Consider the following 17,357-nt stretch of genomic DNA (forward strand, 5'->3'; position numbering starts at 1 on the left):
CATCGCCTGAGTCAAGGACATTTAACAGAAGAAACAGAAAGCCCGACACAGGGATACTTATTCTCGTGGTAAACCTTGGATTTAATGAACTGTATCCTAACCAATACTTGCCTGAGCGCCCACCCTGCAGGCTTACAACTGAGCCACGGGGCAAAGCACTCCCACTGCAAGGACTTAAGAGACGATGGAACCCGTACTTCATTCTCACGACACTCATGGATCAGACAAAATATTATTTTTTAAAAAGTTCCATTCTTGAAAATTATAATTTTAAAAAAGTCAAAAGAAAACCCAAACAGTGCCTAAATCTTTATTTTTCATAACCTACATTTTTTCAAATTAGACAGTTTTACACTGAATGACACAAAAGGAAACTTAAATTATCAATAGTTTACACATAAGCTTGATTCCAGTCTTAATGAAAAAAAGTAGAACAGAAACAGAAGCCCTGGCGAGGCGTCCGTGCCCCTGCCCTCCCGCAAGCTGGCACCACGGCTGCTCCTTCAGGCCCATTGTCCGCAGCTCCTCAGACCTGGATGCAGACTCCAGCCACGCCTGCCCTGAGGCCGAAGCCCCAGTGCAGACTCCACGTGGCGCCGTGGTGGCCCTGACCACGTGGCAACATGACGGATTTCTTGCCACACTAGCGACCTCCAGTGGTGGTTACAGGAGGGCCTGATCAGAAACAGCACGACACGGACTCTCAGAAAGCAATGACTGTGCGAAATTCATGTGAAACAGGGCGGGGCTCTCCCCCCATCTCTCCAAAACGACACTGCACAATTGTCCGAGGAGAATGCCGCCTGTGCCGTCGTCTCTGACTCTACCTGAGGGACTGCCCGCAGAGAGATGCTACGTGGCAGGAAGCCAGACACCCCCGTGCTTTCTGTGAGTGGAAAATCTCAGGAACCTCAGAAAGGCGGGGTTGGGGGACATTACATGGCTATTTGGCATATCACCCTTGCTTAATTAAAAGGATGCGGTAAAAATGACATCCAAGTGAAGTCTAGACTCGAGGCTGCGGGAGTGGAGGCCTCATGTGACAAATGGGTCACACCACTTGAGGGCCCGGCTGCCATCACAGGGCCACACAGCGCGGATGGCCCTCCAGGGAGGGACCTACTGAAAACCAGTGTCTGGGCTCCATGGGGCTTGGACTTCGGGGCAACATGCTGCGTCGCTCCCTCCTCTGGCAGCCACATCACGGGGTCCTGGGCCTCTCCAGCTCTTCCTATAGTATGCACTGGTTTCGGTGGAACAGGTCAATCATTTCAAACTCTCTTAGTCAGCAATCTCACAACTACAATGAAGTAAATTCCCTGCTCCTTTCAGGGGCCTCGGAAACATGAGCACTGTGTGGGTGTCCAGGCCTTTGAACAAAGACGCTGCTCTCCAGGAGACGGGCTTGCTTTCCTCCGCAGGCGTGTCATGCTTATTAGCCATTTGTGATTCTAGAGAGATTATTTTTCACTTTCACTTGCAGATCCTGCCAGTTTCCACTTTACAGATTATATTTTGAAAACCCTTTCACAATTAGCTGTGATTAGTACATACTTAACATACTTTTAAGAAGAGCATGAAAACATTTGAAGGTTTTAATCAGACTTCCATCTCCCTTTCGCAGCAGCAAAGAGGCAGAAATCAGTTCAACACACCAGTACAAGAGAAAAAGAAAAAAAACTTCAACAAATTAAAATAATATTCAAACCACAACATTGAGTTTATCTACATCCAGGTCAATAGTAACATTTATAATATATCAATTTTTATCAGATTTTTCTCTTTAGGGTACCTTTTTAATATGTTCTGATTATTTACAACTGTACAAGCAAAGCACACACTCCCAAGTGCACATATTTAATACAGTATCGACTATTTGCATTTACAGGATTTTTCAACAATCTGAAAAAAGATCAATTGTGTAAGATCTTCCAGGTAAATTACAAACACGGCTGCTAGTCCTCCCCACAGTGCTCACCCAGTGACACCGTGACAGCAGACCCCACTCATGCCAACCCAGGCCCATCTCAGAACTCTTAAGCTGTCCTATACAAAAGTTAAGGCAAAGTCATTTTCAAGTTTAAATAAAATTCAAGTCTTTAAATATTGGATGGAAATAATCTCTTTAAAAAAAAAAAACCCTCAGTCTTATTAAATAACATTTTGTGGAATAAACTGTATGGTTACATTTAGCAGGAAATACTTTAATGTCTGCTGCTTAGAATATCTAAAGAAAAAATTTAGGCATTTTAAAACAAAATAATTTATGTTAAACTTTATTATCAACTGCTAGCTTTAGTGCATGCGTGTTCTTGGAGAGCAGCACTTGGAGAAGGGATCACTGACCCTGTCTTGGAGGTAAGGAGAGCGGGCTGGGACCCTCCGCCACCAGAGGGCACCACGACCGCATCCCCCACGATCCGCACGGGGGCCGGGAGGATCTGGGGGGTTGCCGGGAGGACCCGGGAGGCCCGGGGAGTTGGGGGTGGCGGTGGGGAGGGCCGACTGCGAGCCGGGCTCCACGCCCTCCCCACCCACTCCCCACCCACTTGCGGGAGCAAAACATCAGGGTACAATTTCGCGGTAACATGTCAGTGGGCTACAAAGTTTATATTTCATTTGAGTTCTATTCACAATGTGCTTTGAGTTTATCTTACATAACAGCCACTTGAGACTAGAGTGAGGAGCTGGTTACTTGCTGGCAGGACAAGAGGGCTCTCAGGGCTATGCAGGCTTACTCTGCCCAGTGGACCAAAACCGGACTCTGCTTAGAAAATGCTAGAACCACCTGCTAGGCTTCCGAGTGAAGGGCAGCTCCCAGGCTGGCGAGCCCGCCCGCTGCCCCAGGCTGCGCTCACAGCATCACCTCAGTCCTCCTCCCTGGTCCTCAGCTTCACCCGGCGGCCTGGACATCTCAGAGATACGCACTTGCTAACCAGTTATTTTAAAAAATGAAGTAGCATAGTTCCGCTTAATTTAGAAAAACTCACTATATATATAGCTTGCATTCATAGCCACATGGAGGCTTAATAAAAAATATCAATTTGTTAGGATAAATGCATTTTCTATCCTGAAAAAAATCAGACTTATGCATCACCTCCAGTTAAGCACCAACCTAAAATAAGGTTTATATTAATTAAATCCTGAAAAATAGATTTTTTTCAAGAGGGGGGAAATCCGACTCATAGAAGAAAAATAACTTGCAGGCACCTTGTGGGCCTCGCCTACACTGCAAGCTCCTAGCCAGCGGCTCACTCACGTCCGAGCGGGACAGTGCCTAGTTGTGGCGACCTCAGCTCCTCGCAGCCCTCCCAGACCTCAGTGCTCACTGAGGGGGCCTGGGTGGGGGGCTCTGTTCTCTGTGCGGACGCCGCCCCAAGCCCGGGGGTGACGGCCGGCGGCCCAGCGGCCTCCTCTGGTCTTTGGGTGGTCCTGGGCTGGATTTGGGGGCGGGGGGCTCTCTCTCCGTGACCTTCCTCTCTTCCTTCCCACAGCCGACCGGGTTTGGCTTCTGTTCTTTTGGGGGTTGCAACGGGGAAGACGGCGGCTCTCTACTTGTCCTCTGACAAATCTCTGCGTAGCTGGGTTTTCGCAATTCCTGGGAAACGGACAACTCTGGGATTAGTGTGATGACATGTGAGAATCAGGTTCACAGAGGCAGAGGTACAAGTTTCCAGCTCTAACCACATTCAGAAGTATCTTAAATGAAGAGTTCCTGCATTTCAACAACTGAGTTTCCCCTGGAGCACAACTTTCCCTCCAAGACACTCAACAAATAGTTTGTAAAAATGGATAAAAGGCATGGAGAAGAAGAGTGCAGACTGAACTCCTTCCAGCCTCTGGCCTGTGGGCACTTCCGAGGCACAGACAAGCCCAAAGAGGCAGCAGACACCAGGCAGCTCCAAGAATGAGAGCAGCAGCTGCTTTTGCTGGCCACGCGGCCTCCAGGACTGTGGAAGAGGATGGCCGGCCCATATGGGGGGCTGGAGGTGTGACAAAGGAAAGTCAGAGGTAACAACTTAAAAAAAGGGAGGGGGTTTCCAGGTAAGTGGAAGCATGAAGGCTAAATGACAGAAGAGGACATTTAAAGTCTGTCATCTCCATCAACCATTTGTAACTTAAAAATGAAAGGAAGAGCAGTAGGGTGGGAGACAGGGGGCCCGCTGATCCACGAGGCACAGGAGCTGAAAGCCGCAGCTCCTCAGACGATGAACAGCCACAGCGGTCAGCTGGAATTATCACCCAAGGCCCTGGTACCCTGTGCAGAGGGCCCGCTGCGCACGTGCGTGGCCACCCCTCTGGAAGCCTCTGGGCATCCCCCAACCCCTGTGGGCACGTACCGAGGCAGCACCGTTCACCTGCACCGATTTACTTGCAGTGGTGCTCAGGGCCAGGGCAGGAGGCGGTCTGTCCACACTCAGGGTTTCCCTCTGCTTCTCCACCACCTTGGCATCCCTGGAAAGATGCCACCGGGCACACGCATGAGTGGACATGAGTGGGCAGCCCCGCAGAGGGCACTGGGCGCGGGGCCCCGGGCATGGCCGGACTTACTCAGGCAGGCGGGCAGGGGAGGGGGTGCGCTCGCAGGCTGCGGACACGGCACAGGGCGCCAAGGGCTCTCGCGGGTGCACCGCAGGAAGAGTGTTCGTGCTGGCATCTGCGTTCAGGCTCTGAAACCACGAAGAACAGTTCATCACCGCATAGAGGCACGTGCAGCAGGTCTCTGTCAATGATCTTAAACACACAGCGATGGTGTCCGCCGTCTTCAGGAGCAGGCGTGGGCCGACCCCGGGCAGAGTGGACACTGCAGCCGCCCCTCCTCTGGGCAGACCCCACCAGTCTCTAGCCTTCCTCTGTGTGCAAGCACAGCGGCTGGCACACCCACCATCCCAAAGGGACCGGACCGCACTCATCTGAGCTGCCGGCACCTGAACTCTCACATCTACAGCGCAGAGTCCCCAGCAGAGTCCAGCACGGCTCAGCCTTGCAGGGACATCAGTGCATGGCTCCACACTGACTGAACCTGAGTGTCGCGAGGGGTGAGGGCGGCAGTTCCCACCTGAATTCACCAGCAGCCCCTGAAAGCTGATGTGAACTCTCCTGACTCAACGGGAAGCAAAGAGACTTAGTCCGTTTAAGGCAGACACCTGGCGATAGGCAATGACCACTCAAACACACAGCCATTTTGTTAATTAAAAAAGGCGACAGAGAAAATAAAGAGCCGGAAGGGAGCCTGATTACCAACAGGCCTTTTCTCAAAATCTCTCTCTCCAAAGCAGATAGAAAGTTCAGAAGTGAGAACTCTGAAGGGAACAGCACTGCCCTCCCCACCCAGGAGACCAGGGTTCAATCCCTGGGTCAGGTAGATACCTCCTCCTGGAGGAGGGAATGGCTACCTAGGCACAGGGGAGGTGGTGATGGCAACCCGGGGGCCATAAGAACAATCATCTCTCACGATTTGGTACTCAAGGGTGGCGGAAACACGGGCATAGAAATGCCTCCTTTGTGTAAAAGCTCCCTCACGCCCAGGGCATGTGCGGTGCTGCTGTGCTGTCAGAACCTGTCCCATCTGAGGCCTCCCAGGGCCCTACACGCCACCAAGGTCTTCTGCTGAGAAGCAGTGACATGGGCCCTTCCAGCTGGAATCAGGCTCAGACTTCTTAAAAGCAGCATTTCTTTCCTCAAGATATTTTTCACACAAACTTGAAATGTAAAAAACAAAAACAAAAACAAAAACTAGTAAAAATAAATTTTTTTTTTTTTTAAAGCTATTTTTGAAACAGGGTAGAAGCCTGCTTGTCCTGCTCCTCTGCCCACCTCAAGGGAAATGGGGTCCATGTGAAGCTAGGACTGGCCGCACCAACTCTGCCATCACTCCATGGGGCACTGACACCTCAGACATCACTATCTGGAGTTTAAGGTATACAGTAATGCACAGGGCACATCAAGTTTAGTAAGTGCTTCTCTAAAATAAAATGCAGAACCCTCTCAGTCTCGAAGGCTAAAAACAGGAGCAGTAATCACACACCAGTACGACACAACTAAAGACCTGGCTAAAGGGTACCACGACCCTGCCTGGCACCAAGGGGCTCTGCAGGGCTCCCCAGCTGCAGATGCTGTGGATGGAGTCTGCCAGGCAATGCCTTCCCCAACCCAGAGTGAGGGATTCTGACTCAGATTGGGGGCAGTAGGTGGGGTGATGGCAAGGGGAAAGGGCATGGGGGTGATGGTGGTGAGAGCCAGGTCGAGAGCTCAGTAGGGTGCTGGGCGAGGCGTTCTGGCCCCCCGCCCTGGTCCTGGCAGCAGCTCGGTCCCTCTGCTGTTGTCGGCAGCAGAGCCACAGGGAGCTCCTGGCGCCCACAATGCTCGTCATTCCCAGGATGGAGTCACTGCTAAGGAGTGACCCCTAGGAGCATGGCAGCCCACAGAGGTCACCAACCGCCTCCCCGTATTACAATAAAGTTGCTCAGGCTTCTAGTTATTCATGTAGATTATTCAAAACATGTTATTTCTGGCATGATTCAGATTTTTCTTTTTTACTCTGCTGATCTGGAAAATGCAAGCAGGTCCTACAAAACAAGAATAATGACGCAACCTGCATTTCTACAGCCCAGCAGCGCAGGCCTCCTCTCTGACCCTGCTGCTCAAAACCTGGGAGGCCATTGCGTCACTTGCCCTCCATAAGCCTCTTCCACACGTGGACACAGCACACCTGTGAAGAGCAAGAGCAAGCATCAGGCTTGGAAGCTCGGACATCTTACCCTTTCTTTGGATGTTCCTGCGAGCAAGCCAGACAGCCTGTTCTCAAATAAGTCCTCTGTCTTCAAATGCCCTGCTGCCCCAGGCAGTGGGGGGAAGCTGGACAGGCCTAATTCGAAGCTGGGGGACGGCGGTCTGGGCGGCGTTGGAGACTGAGTCTGACTCCTCTGAAAGAGAAGAACACGGCGCAGTTGCCCAGGGTGGCTGGGCAAGAGGGGCTCAGAAACACCTCCCTGGTCTCTGAGGTCCTCAACCCTGCCAACGTGGTCACCTATCAAAGGTCACCTGGTTACGCAGCTTCACCCATGAAAGTGGAGCTGAAAAGGCAGAAGGAACCACAGGGCTCTGCCGGCCACGCTCAAACATGCGGTAAGAGCTAGGTGTGTGCGACACCCAGATCTCCAGGCAGCTGACACAGACCAGTGGGACACAGCAAAGTCCCGAGAACCTGCATCTTGACATTAACCTTATTCACCTCCACACAAGTTCTGTGTTACCACAGCAGAGTCTATAATCTAAGAAATAGAGGATAAAGAAGAAAACAAAAGTCACGCTCTCAACTCTGTACAACTTATGTTAGAAATTTCACAAGATTTCCATTAAAAAAAAGTTTAATAGAAAAGGGAAGGGGGGTTTTAGTTACCTGAAAATTAACTTATTGAAACTGCTAATATTTTTAATCAGCATGTAAAAACATGATATTTAACAAGAGATTCTATCACACTCCCTGACTTCAAAAACGTAAACTCAGCATAATACTCAAGTAAAACTTAAGTCCAAGACCTCAGGAGAAAGGCAGTGATGTATTTTTTTAATGGAACGCTCCTAGTCAGCCTACCAGCAGCTGTTCTGAGCACCCAGCTCCTGAGCTGAGAGAGACAAGGCAGAAAAGGGACGTGAGCTTACACTGAGGAGAACACAGGTATTTTTAGCTCAATGGTGGGCTACTTGGACGGGAAGCCATGCCCTCCTGGGGCTTACTTCACAGGAAAGGCCACAATTTCCCAGAAACTTAACACCAACAGGCATCTCTACACAAGTAAAATCTAGAGAAACTGTGGTAGAGCTCAGGAGCCCAGGTCAAGGATGAAATCAAGCTGACCACTGCCCGAGTATGGTCTGGGCCTCTGGCCATCTTCTCTGTGGCACCGTGCTTACGCGCATGCCCTCCTCCGAACCAGGCTGCACTGTGCCCTGCAGCCCAGCACACGCTGGGTCATGCTCACCTCAAACCAATTTTCAGAGGCTTCACTTTAAAGCTCTGCACGTTTCTGAGGTGAACCCAGCTTTTCGGAAGACGAGCATTTCTAGGAAGGAAGACCTGGCTTTTAGGACCAAAGAGGCAGCGTTTGAACATTTTTAGAGTCTGAATGGCTCTACGTGAGGCATGAGTGCCATCCCTGGTCCCAGGGAGTGTGGCCTGGCCTCCAGTTCATGTCTGCCACCTGCCTCTAAGCTGTTCAGGTGCTCAGAACACCTACTGCAGCGACGGGCTCACTGTTGAATACACACACCCACACCACGTGTGTGGGCATCTGAGTGGTTCAGGGCATGAACACACAGATTAGGAACACAACACAGAACGAGACCGGCATGGCGATGGGATACATTTCCCCCTGGAGATGATGCAGTGAGCAGGGGGATGACGCCTGTGGGGTGACCAGGATCTCAAGAGACAGATGCCCATTCTGTTGGTCTAAATGTACAGGAATTCATACATTCCAACTGGAATCAACCGAAAAAATTGCCTTACCAAAGGAGTCACCAAAAACTAGACTGAATTGACAAATATGGTAAAATCAGGATGTTCACTTATTACCAATGTGCACTTTCTAAACTCTAGGCAAATAAAAGCTATGTCCTGTAAGGGGAGCACATAACTCAATGGCTTGGGGTCCAGATTGAGAACTGCATCAGGGTCTTCTCCAGCTTCCAGGTGAGGAGCTCTGCATACAGAGCCCACGTCCACAGGCACAGCACCCACAATGGTAGGTGCTTGCCCCCATCAGAGTGCTGCAGAGCCACCCAGAGGGAAAGCTGCTCAGTCACCAAGTGACATAGTCACCCCTGTACGCCCATCATTGGCTGATTTTGGGTTTGTCCTGACTGTAAGCTACAGAAGGCACTGTGTAGAATGCTTTCCACACAGCGGGTACAGAGAAAAATATTTTGAATGAAAAACACTGATGAGCTAATTCCTACATGGGAGAAGTTCATTCTGCTTATCCAAACTCATGGTCCCAATAGTTTCAAAGTACACCACTACCTGGTTACCCACACAGAAAGCACCCATCTGGATGCCTGTGAATAGACCACACATATGCAAGCCGCCCCTGGGTGCACCTGTGTGCTGCACAGGGCACAGGGAAGTCAGGGGTTTCTCAGGAAACCAGCCATCACCTCCTCTTCAGAACATCGAAAGGGGCCATTATCACCCAGCCGACACCACATGGAGAGAAAACCGCAGGACCACGTCTAAAAGTTCCTTCTCACACCTTCATCAAACCTCATGCTTGTTCAGTGTAAGTGGGATTGAAACGTCAGGCAAAAGCGGCAGGGCTCTGAGGTACTCACTGTGAACTTCTCCTCCCGCTTCTTCCGATAACCAAAGGAGCTCTTCCTAGAGAAGAGGAAAGCAGCAGACTGTAACCTTTTCCACTGGAAACAGATTTCACTGAGTACAGCGTGTGCACATTTCAGTCTTCACAACTTTGTAATCTACTATAGATGACTTTAGATTCTAAAATCCCAATCTTATAAGGAAAACAAAAATGTTATAATAAAGAAGTAAAACTGAGGTATAGATAGGGATATAAAAGAAAACACTGATTTAAATAATTTTCCCATTTAGAATTTCTGTTATATGAAAATTCGAACTTCCATTCAGCTGGAGTGGCAAGGTGTATAAAATCCGACACGGAGCTATAAAGGTGAATTGCGGGAAAAAAAAAAAAAAAAAAACAAAAACCAGCAACGACAATCCATCAGATTGATCATCCAAGGGCACAGCTCCCAGACAGCCTGGTCCACTCCCAAGCCCCCAGCCCTCACTCCACTGAACTACACAGGGCTTCCTCTCCCGTCTGCCAGCCTTTCACTCCATGGTTCCCAAGGCATGTTTCCAAGGTTCAAGGTCTAAACCACTGGCTTCAGTGCCCTTCCCCAAACCTGGCTTAAGCCCAGCAACAACCCCACCTTCCGAATGGATGTCACGCAGGCCTGAGGGCACCAAGACACTTCACTGCCCTGATGGCTTCCATGGTCTGATAATCCATACAGCTGCCCAGCCAGGGCCGGCACGTTAATGACCAGGTCCCAGGGTCTGGCCCACCCTCGGTTCCCATGGAACAGTGTCCTGTCACCACAAAGATGGGACCAGTCAAGTCTCTGCTCTAAAAGTAACCAACCCTGTGAGTGACTATATAAGACCTTGGATAGTTATAGCCTTCCCTTTGATTTTCTGTGAGGGACATTTAAATTCATGGAATTTGACACTACTAATAGTTTTATGTAGTGCCCACAGTACCCGTCCAACAGAAATCATGAGCACTCACCTCCCTCTGCCTAAGCCCGGGGAGGACTCGAAGCTGCTCTGCTCCACGCGCCCGGGCCCCACGTCTCTCTTGGCAAAGGCCGGAGGGTTCTGGAGCCGAGCTCGCGGCTGAGCTGTCTGCCTCACTTGTGGGCTGCGCACACCATTCATCAAGCGGTCAGCGGTGAAGTTAAATATGGAAGGACTTTCCAGCAGCCCAGGCCCCCTCTCTGCACTGGGGATGGCATGGCGCAGGTGAGACTTACTAGGATTCCTGCAGACATAACGTTTGTGCACACTCAGTTCCCAAATGATCACGGTTTTAGGGAACAGGTGTGCCAACACAGAAATGGCTGAGCAAAAGTCTGTTCTCTACTTAGGGAAAATATTAGCAATGATACTTTAAACAGTCAGCTCCTGACATGTCTGGTAAAGCAAACCTAAACATAGCATCAATGTTCTGTGTGGCTGCAGCTACATCCGAATGAAAAGCAGACATGCACGGAGGCAATGCACCCGTCCCCACGGGGCACGGGGGCACACACGGCAGGGAGCTCCGTGCTTGAGTCTTTCACCCCAGTGGGCGGGACTGCTGGTCACACCCACCGTCAGTGAGCAGGGCACAGCCTCTCCACTGAGTGTGACCACTGAGTGTGATCACACGCACCTGCTAGCCTTTGGCAGTGCACAGTGTGGCAGTGACCTCCTGTTACAACCCTCCAAAGACTGCAACCTTCCCCTCTCACAGACTTGCCTGCTCCTCGGAGGGTACTGTCTGAGTGAAGCCAGAGGAGATGCGGCAGGTTTGAAGGTTGGAGACGTGAACCCATTTATAAATCCAGTATTTGGAAATGGTGTTACCTAGAAAACAGACTTCAGGTTGGTTAAATCTGGTAGCAGATGTTCACATCACACTGCAGAGAAGAGCACTGGGCAGGATGACTGCCAATGGCCAAGGTGTCCTGAAAGCCCACAGCAACCCCTAGGAATCTGCCTCACACACAAAGAAGGGAGCACCTGCCCAGAAGCCCACCCCCTGGCCCCCACCTCCCTTGCTGAGCACAGGCAGAGCACGGGACCCACTCGCTTGTTTCCAGAGTCCCAGTGCCCAGGCCAACACCCCCACTGTGCCAAAATCAAGCCAGCAACTCTTTGTTCCTGGTGACTTCAATAAAATCCATCAGAGTCCTTAATCCTAGAGACAGTCAGGGATCTGTGTCATAATCATGACCTCTGAGAGGCTCTTTTAACCTCACCTGCATGTAAGTCTTGGTCTGAGTATCATGGTATTTTCAGATCATTCATAATTATGCCCCAACTCACAATTCATGGTAATATACATACAAATATACTGACATATTATGTCAGAAAAAAATTAAACAGGGTCACAGTGCCCTTAAAAGACACAATACTAAATATAATCTTAAAATGTAAAACAGCTTAAGTGCAGAATTTTAAATATCAGCCAATTGTTTTTAAAAATCTGTCTCAAAAATAAGATAAAACTTAGTGTTGAAATGGTTCTTTTTAAAAAAAGATGAAGAGGGATCACTCCAGTTTTCTGGATTCTGAAGTGGTTTCAAACACTTTCTGTATAAACAACGTTCCTTGATTGATCCAAGGCATTTAACCCCCAAGTGCCACCCAGTTCCCGCCTACATTAAAATGAAAGGGAGAGTCAAAAAGCTGGCGATTCCTCTTAACTAGAGCTAACCGAAAGCTATAATAATAGGATGACTAGAAACAGTTCAAGACCGAAATAAAATCATTCAAAAAGAAAATGATACCAACAAAAGGGAAATTCTGAGGGAGAAAGATGCAGTGAAAGCTGTGTTAGCATCTCTGAAGTTCTTCTGTGGAACCACTGTGTACTTAGAAACATACCCATCACACCAGAACTAGATTCTAAAGACTGTAAATCATGGAAGAACCCTTGAGATCAATCACTTCGTATGTGCAGTTTTACACATAAAACTATGGAATTTAAGTTAACTGTGCTCAAGAGTTTAAATACAAATAAACTGGTTGCTAAGGCAGTTGGTAACACAACTTGTTGAGAACTAACTGGCCCCATCTCACCGCTCCTGCTCACAATGACACAACCTGTTGTAGAGCAGTTGCTGGGCCTCACATAGCCCAGCCAGACCAAAGGGACCAGCCACTTGTCCAGACGACTGATGCAGAGGTGAAGGACAAACACAACTAGAGCCCAGAAACAAAAGCACACAGTAGGCCTCCTCTGGAGCAACCATTCGCCTGAGAGTGATGGACACTGCCACAGTCCTAGTTTGCAAAAAAATCAAGCATTGGCAAAGTGCAGTGAAGCCTGCCATCTGTCCTCCACTGTCCGGGACTGTCACAAGCTTAGGAAACCCCACTCTCTCCTTCAAACCACGTCCCACTGCACCCCTTCTGTGCTCAGAAGGGCCCAGCTATCCCACAGCTCATAACCACATGTCATGCTGTTCTCAGGGCTACACAGCTAGGAGGGGAAACACACGACAGGAGGGAGGCAAACGGGCAAAGGATGGGGATTACATCATCAGAGATTTCTTCAAGTTTTTGCAGCTATTTATCTCCCAGTGACTGAAAACCCCCCATGGAGTGTGAAGGCCCATCTGACCACACCACCTGAACTGGCATCCCCCTAGAGGAGGTCTCTACCGCCAGCCATCTGAACTGGCGTTCCCCTTAGAGGAAAGTCTCTATCACCCACCATCTGAACTGGCATTCTTTTAGAGGAGGCCATCTACTACCCAGCACGCCAAGGGTCTGAGACAGGAGCTCCAGTAAGGCCAACTCACCAAGGGCGGGTCAAGATAGCTGTGTGTTGCTGACCACGTCTGGGGGGCTATCAGGCTGTACAGAGGGAACTGCTGCTGGGGACTATAGACTGGAGGTAAGTAAAACGACGCCGTGTAGCGCTGCTGTGTGTAGAGGCTCATGTCCAGAGGCCTAAAGCCATTCTTTGGCAAAAACGTGTTTATAGCTATTGCCTTCGCCTTTATCCGTGCCTATGTGAAAACACAGAAGTTTCTGTTATTAATAGAATACTTAAGGACACTGATCTGCAGGTAAAGCATAACCAATGGTCTTGCTTACCTTAATTGGTTTTCCTTGAAAGGTTTTGACTTCTTCTCTCAGATACTTGTAAGCCTGAGGACAAAATCATCCATAATACCATTGTGTTAATCTTATAAGATGAACCTAAAATTAATTCAGTACCTCAAGTAAGCAATTATGTAGTAGAACATGGTGGATGAGACCTAGAACAAGGATTCTTCACCTTTTTTGGGTCATGGATTCCTTAAAAGATCTGGTAAGAGCTATGGAGCTCCTACCCCAAATTCTCAAATTAGTATGATGTTATAAATTGATTACCCATCAATAAAGAGAAAAAAGGAAAAAAATTCTCACGAGCAGTATCTGTATATAATTTAAGCGTTAACAGAAAGCACACAGCATTTCATAGACCCTACGCCAAGAGTCCTCACCTGGGAGAACACCAAGCTCCTAGTAATAAGCCCATGGGCACTCAGAATCACATGGCTCGGGGTTACGATGTTCAGAAGTCACTGGTTAGACAGCTCCTTGCTCATCTCCAAGTTCTCCTATATAGCTCTGAGGGCTCTGCATCCCCCAAGTTGGCCATGTTCTCCACACTGGTGGGGGGCTGTAGAGGCGGCTGGCACCCGATCAACACACCTGCCTTCTCTCACCTCCCATCACCCTGCTTCTCCTGGTCCCTCTCTTTCCCTCCATTCAGGTAAAACTTGTCTTTCAGGCTCCTCTCTCTCTCTCAAAGCCCCTGTGGTCTCGCCATGCACACCTCACACTCCATGGCTGTTCCTCTACACAGGTACACAGGCGAGTGCTTCCTCTGAACACGATGCTTCCTTCCACGGCAGGGAGCCATCTGAACGCCCCACCTCCCCCAGGGCTCCTCAGTGCCTTCTCATGCACCTCATAACACAAGGCTGCCCAGGCAACGTTAGAGTCAGGCACAAATTTCCTAAATGCTTTTCCAAATATTGAAATCATTCTCTGCACAGAGATAAGAACAGAACCAGTTTTCCTGGGCTGCCCATGTTACATGTCCTTAGAAAATAATGCCTATGTTCTGCACACTGCTACAGAACTGTCTACACACACACACACACACACACACACACACACACACACACACACCTATTTAGGATTTCCTTGCACTTTAGGTTCCCTGCAGATGGTGACTGGAGCCATGAAATTAAAAGATGCTTGCTCCTTGGAAGAAAAGCTATGACCAATCCAGACAGCATATTAAAAAGCAAAGACATTACTTTGCCAACAGAGGTCCATCTAGCCAAAGCTATAGTTTTTCCAGTACTCATGTATGGATGTGAGAGTTGGACTATAAAGAAAGCTGAGCACTGAAGAATTGATGCTTTTGAACTGTGGTGTTGGAGAAGATTCTTCAGAGTCCCTTGGACTGCAAGGAGATCCAACCAATCCATGCTAAAGGAGATCAGTCCTGAGTGTTCACTGAAGGACTGATGTTGAAGCTGAAACTCCAATACTTTGGCCACCTCATGCTAAGAACTGACTCACTGGAAAAGATCCTGATGCTGGGAAAGATCGAAGGCGGGAGGAAAAGGGGACGACAGAGGATGAGATGGTTGGATGGCATCACCAACTCAATGGACACGAGTCTAAGTAAACTCCACGAGTTGGTGATGGACAGGGAGGCCTGGCATGCTGTAGTCCATGGGGTTGCAAAGAGTCGGACATGACTGAGTGACTGAACTGAACTCATAGCCAATTGTCACCCCTGTGCCCACACTGAGCCCTACCGTGTACTGACTGCAAAGTGCTGGTAAACTGCACTTCAAAGGGGGTATGGGGCAGGGGTGCACAAGGAAGAACTTACCTGTTGTGCATCAGCTTCTGTTTCAAATGTAATAAACCAATTATCATTATAGGCAAATTCACAGTTTATAAATCTCGGTAAGTTATCTCCTTTAAATAGTGCTTCTACTTCCTACAGGAAACAGAGAGAAGTTAGAAATTAATTCTCAACTGTGCACCGTTTGTCTTCACTAAAGAAACATGAGGCCTGTTCTGAAGGACAGATGCTGAAAAGACAACCCCAGCTCACCGAAGTCCAGGGCTCTCTCTCCAGGTGGCTGAAGTAGCTTCCAGAATTATGATCCCATTGCGACAGGAAATAAGCTCACAACCCACTAACAGCACTCCCAAACCCCAAGAGACCAGTAATTAAATTAACAGGAAAATACCAGTAGGCTAACAACGACACAATTTAGAGTGGGAGAAAGATAATTTAAGAAATCAAAAAATGAGCTGGACTTCTGAGACTAACCAGATTTACCCTCCCACATAAGATAATTACAAACAAAAGATAAAATATATGAAATAATGGCTTTCAGACAGTGTATCCTGGGCTGTGCAGGACAGCATTCTGTAAGAAGAACAGGTACAGATGTTCTAAGAGTGCCTGACTCATGGGTGGGGCTTTCAGGATGTGGTGTCAGGAGGGTGGGCACAGGCCTAGTACAAAGCTACAGAGCTCAGGGGGTTCCCCCAAAGCTCTGTGCTTAGGACACAGTAACCTGGAATGGAGAGAACTCCGCCCCCCCCAACCCCCCCAGAGTTCTCCAGGATCAGGGAGTCTCTAGCAGCCTGAGTGGAAAACGGAGCTCATTCGGGACCACAGGCGGAGCCCTCAGGAAGCACTGGCCCAAGGCAAGGCCAATCTGATTCCACAGGTTCAAGTCACTGAAGTGAGTCACAAACAGCTCAGGAACATGCACAGGAAGGAGCACAAAATACTCCGTACCCAACAAAGTAAAACCCCGAACGCCTGGCATCCACCCCAAATTTGCCAGGCACACAAAGAAATAGAAAAATATGACTTACAGTGAAAAAAATCAACCACCGAATTAGACTGAGAAACGCACGGATACTAGTATGTTGGCTCGAGTTGAGCACAAGCCACACGGGTGTGCACAGTACCCCTCACCGTGAAAACACTTGCTCTGAGAGTTATTCAACATGAATATGTTCTCTGTCTCAACTTGGTGGTTTACTGTTTTTACTTCAAAATGAGTAAGTATTGAAACCTTTTTTCTTTCTAATTTCTAAATACTGAAGTTACCATAAACTCTATTTTTTTTTAATGTTAAATGTACAGTGAAGTCTTGAGACCAAAAAGTGTTATAGTATGTATTTTTGGTTTCAAATACATCTCCCTAAAAACCACAGAACAAAGGAAAAAACATGCCTCCAAAAATCCAAGTGTCTTTCCGAGGAGAAATGACTTACTTCTACAGGGGTGGACTCAGGTATCTCACGTAGTATCACTATGCAACGGTTCTGATTTGGCCTTACTTTCTCTCCCTTCTCATCCACTTGGACTAAAGGTAAAGCTGTAAAGAGAAGAGAAACGGACAGTACACAGATATTAAAATAAATCCACTATCTGCACTCCACTGCGATCTGATGGAGATACTCCAGCAGGACATATCAGACCATATTCCCAGGCACATTAAAGAAAGCTGTACACAATGGGGAAACCATCAGATCTGTGACAGTTAAAACATAAACTATGGAAAGGTTCAGACCAATCTCATGTGTTACATTTAGAGTCTCTGGGGAGTCCTGCAGGAGCTGCAATGGAGGCAACTCTGTGACATACACCCTCCACAGCTTAAACCACCCCAAGCCCATTACAATGCAAAACAAAGGCTTTCTCCTTTCTGTAAGTCCCCTGTCTCCTTACAGCTTGATTCTGAACTCAGAGAAGCTGCCACACTCTTCCCTCAGCCTCTCCTGCTGCTGCTGCTGCTAAGTCACTTCAGTCATGTCTGACTCTGTGCAACCCCATAGATGGAAGCCCACCAGGCTCCCCCGTCCCTGGGATTCTCCAGGCAAGAACACTGGAGTGGGTTGCCATTTCCTCCTCCAATGCATTAAAGTGAAAAGTGAAAGTGAAGCCGCTCAGCCGTGTCTGACCCTCAGTGACCCCGTGGACTGCAGCCTTCCAGGCTCCCCTGTCCATGGGATTTTCCAG

General features: G+C 48.7%; 1 protein-coding gene across 3 annotated transcripts in view; it reads right to left on the reverse strand.

Annotated features, from left to right (window-relative positions):
- Positions 1 to 294: 294 nt before the first annotated feature.
- Positions 295 to 17,357, reverse strand: part of LARP4B (La ribonucleoprotein 4B) — a 90,286-nt gene continuing 73,223 nt past the window's right edge. For 2 of the 3 annotated variants that reach the window (XM_025264077.3, XM_006064940.4), the window contains 11 exons: positions 16,610 to 16,713; positions 15,198 to 15,308; positions 13,394 to 13,447; positions 13,096 to 13,305; positions 11,046 to 11,152; positions 10,314 to 10,565; positions 9,334 to 9,379; positions 6,762 to 6,926; positions 4,552 to 4,670; positions 4,341 to 4,455; positions 295 to 3,598 (listed from right to left, as the gene is read on the reverse strand). In XM_025264077.3, coding sequence (XP_025119862.2) covers positions 3,326 to 3,598; positions 4,341 to 4,455; positions 4,552 to 4,670; positions 6,762 to 6,926; positions 9,334 to 9,379; positions 10,314 to 10,565; positions 11,046 to 11,152; positions 13,096 to 13,305; positions 13,394 to 13,447; positions 15,198 to 15,308; positions 16,610 to 16,713 — 1,556 coding nt within the window. In that variant the 3' untranslated portion in view covers positions 295 to 3,325. The remainder of the gene's footprint in view (positions 3,599 to 4,340; positions 4,456 to 4,551; positions 4,671 to 6,761; positions 6,927 to 9,333; positions 9,380 to 10,313; positions 10,566 to 11,045; positions 11,153 to 13,095; positions 13,306 to 13,393; positions 13,448 to 15,197; positions 15,309 to 16,609; positions 16,714 to 17,357) is intronic. The other variant, XM_025264075.3, reaches the window with a different exon arrangement.

Source organism: Bubalus bubalis, chromosome 14 (assembly GCF_019923935.1).
Source record: "Bubalus bubalis isolate 160015118507 breed Murrah chromosome 14, NDDB_SH_1, whole genome shotgun sequence".
In the NCBI taxonomy this organism is placed as follows: Eukaryota; Metazoa; Chordata; class Mammalia; order Artiodactyla; family Bovidae; genus Bubalus; species Bubalus bubalis.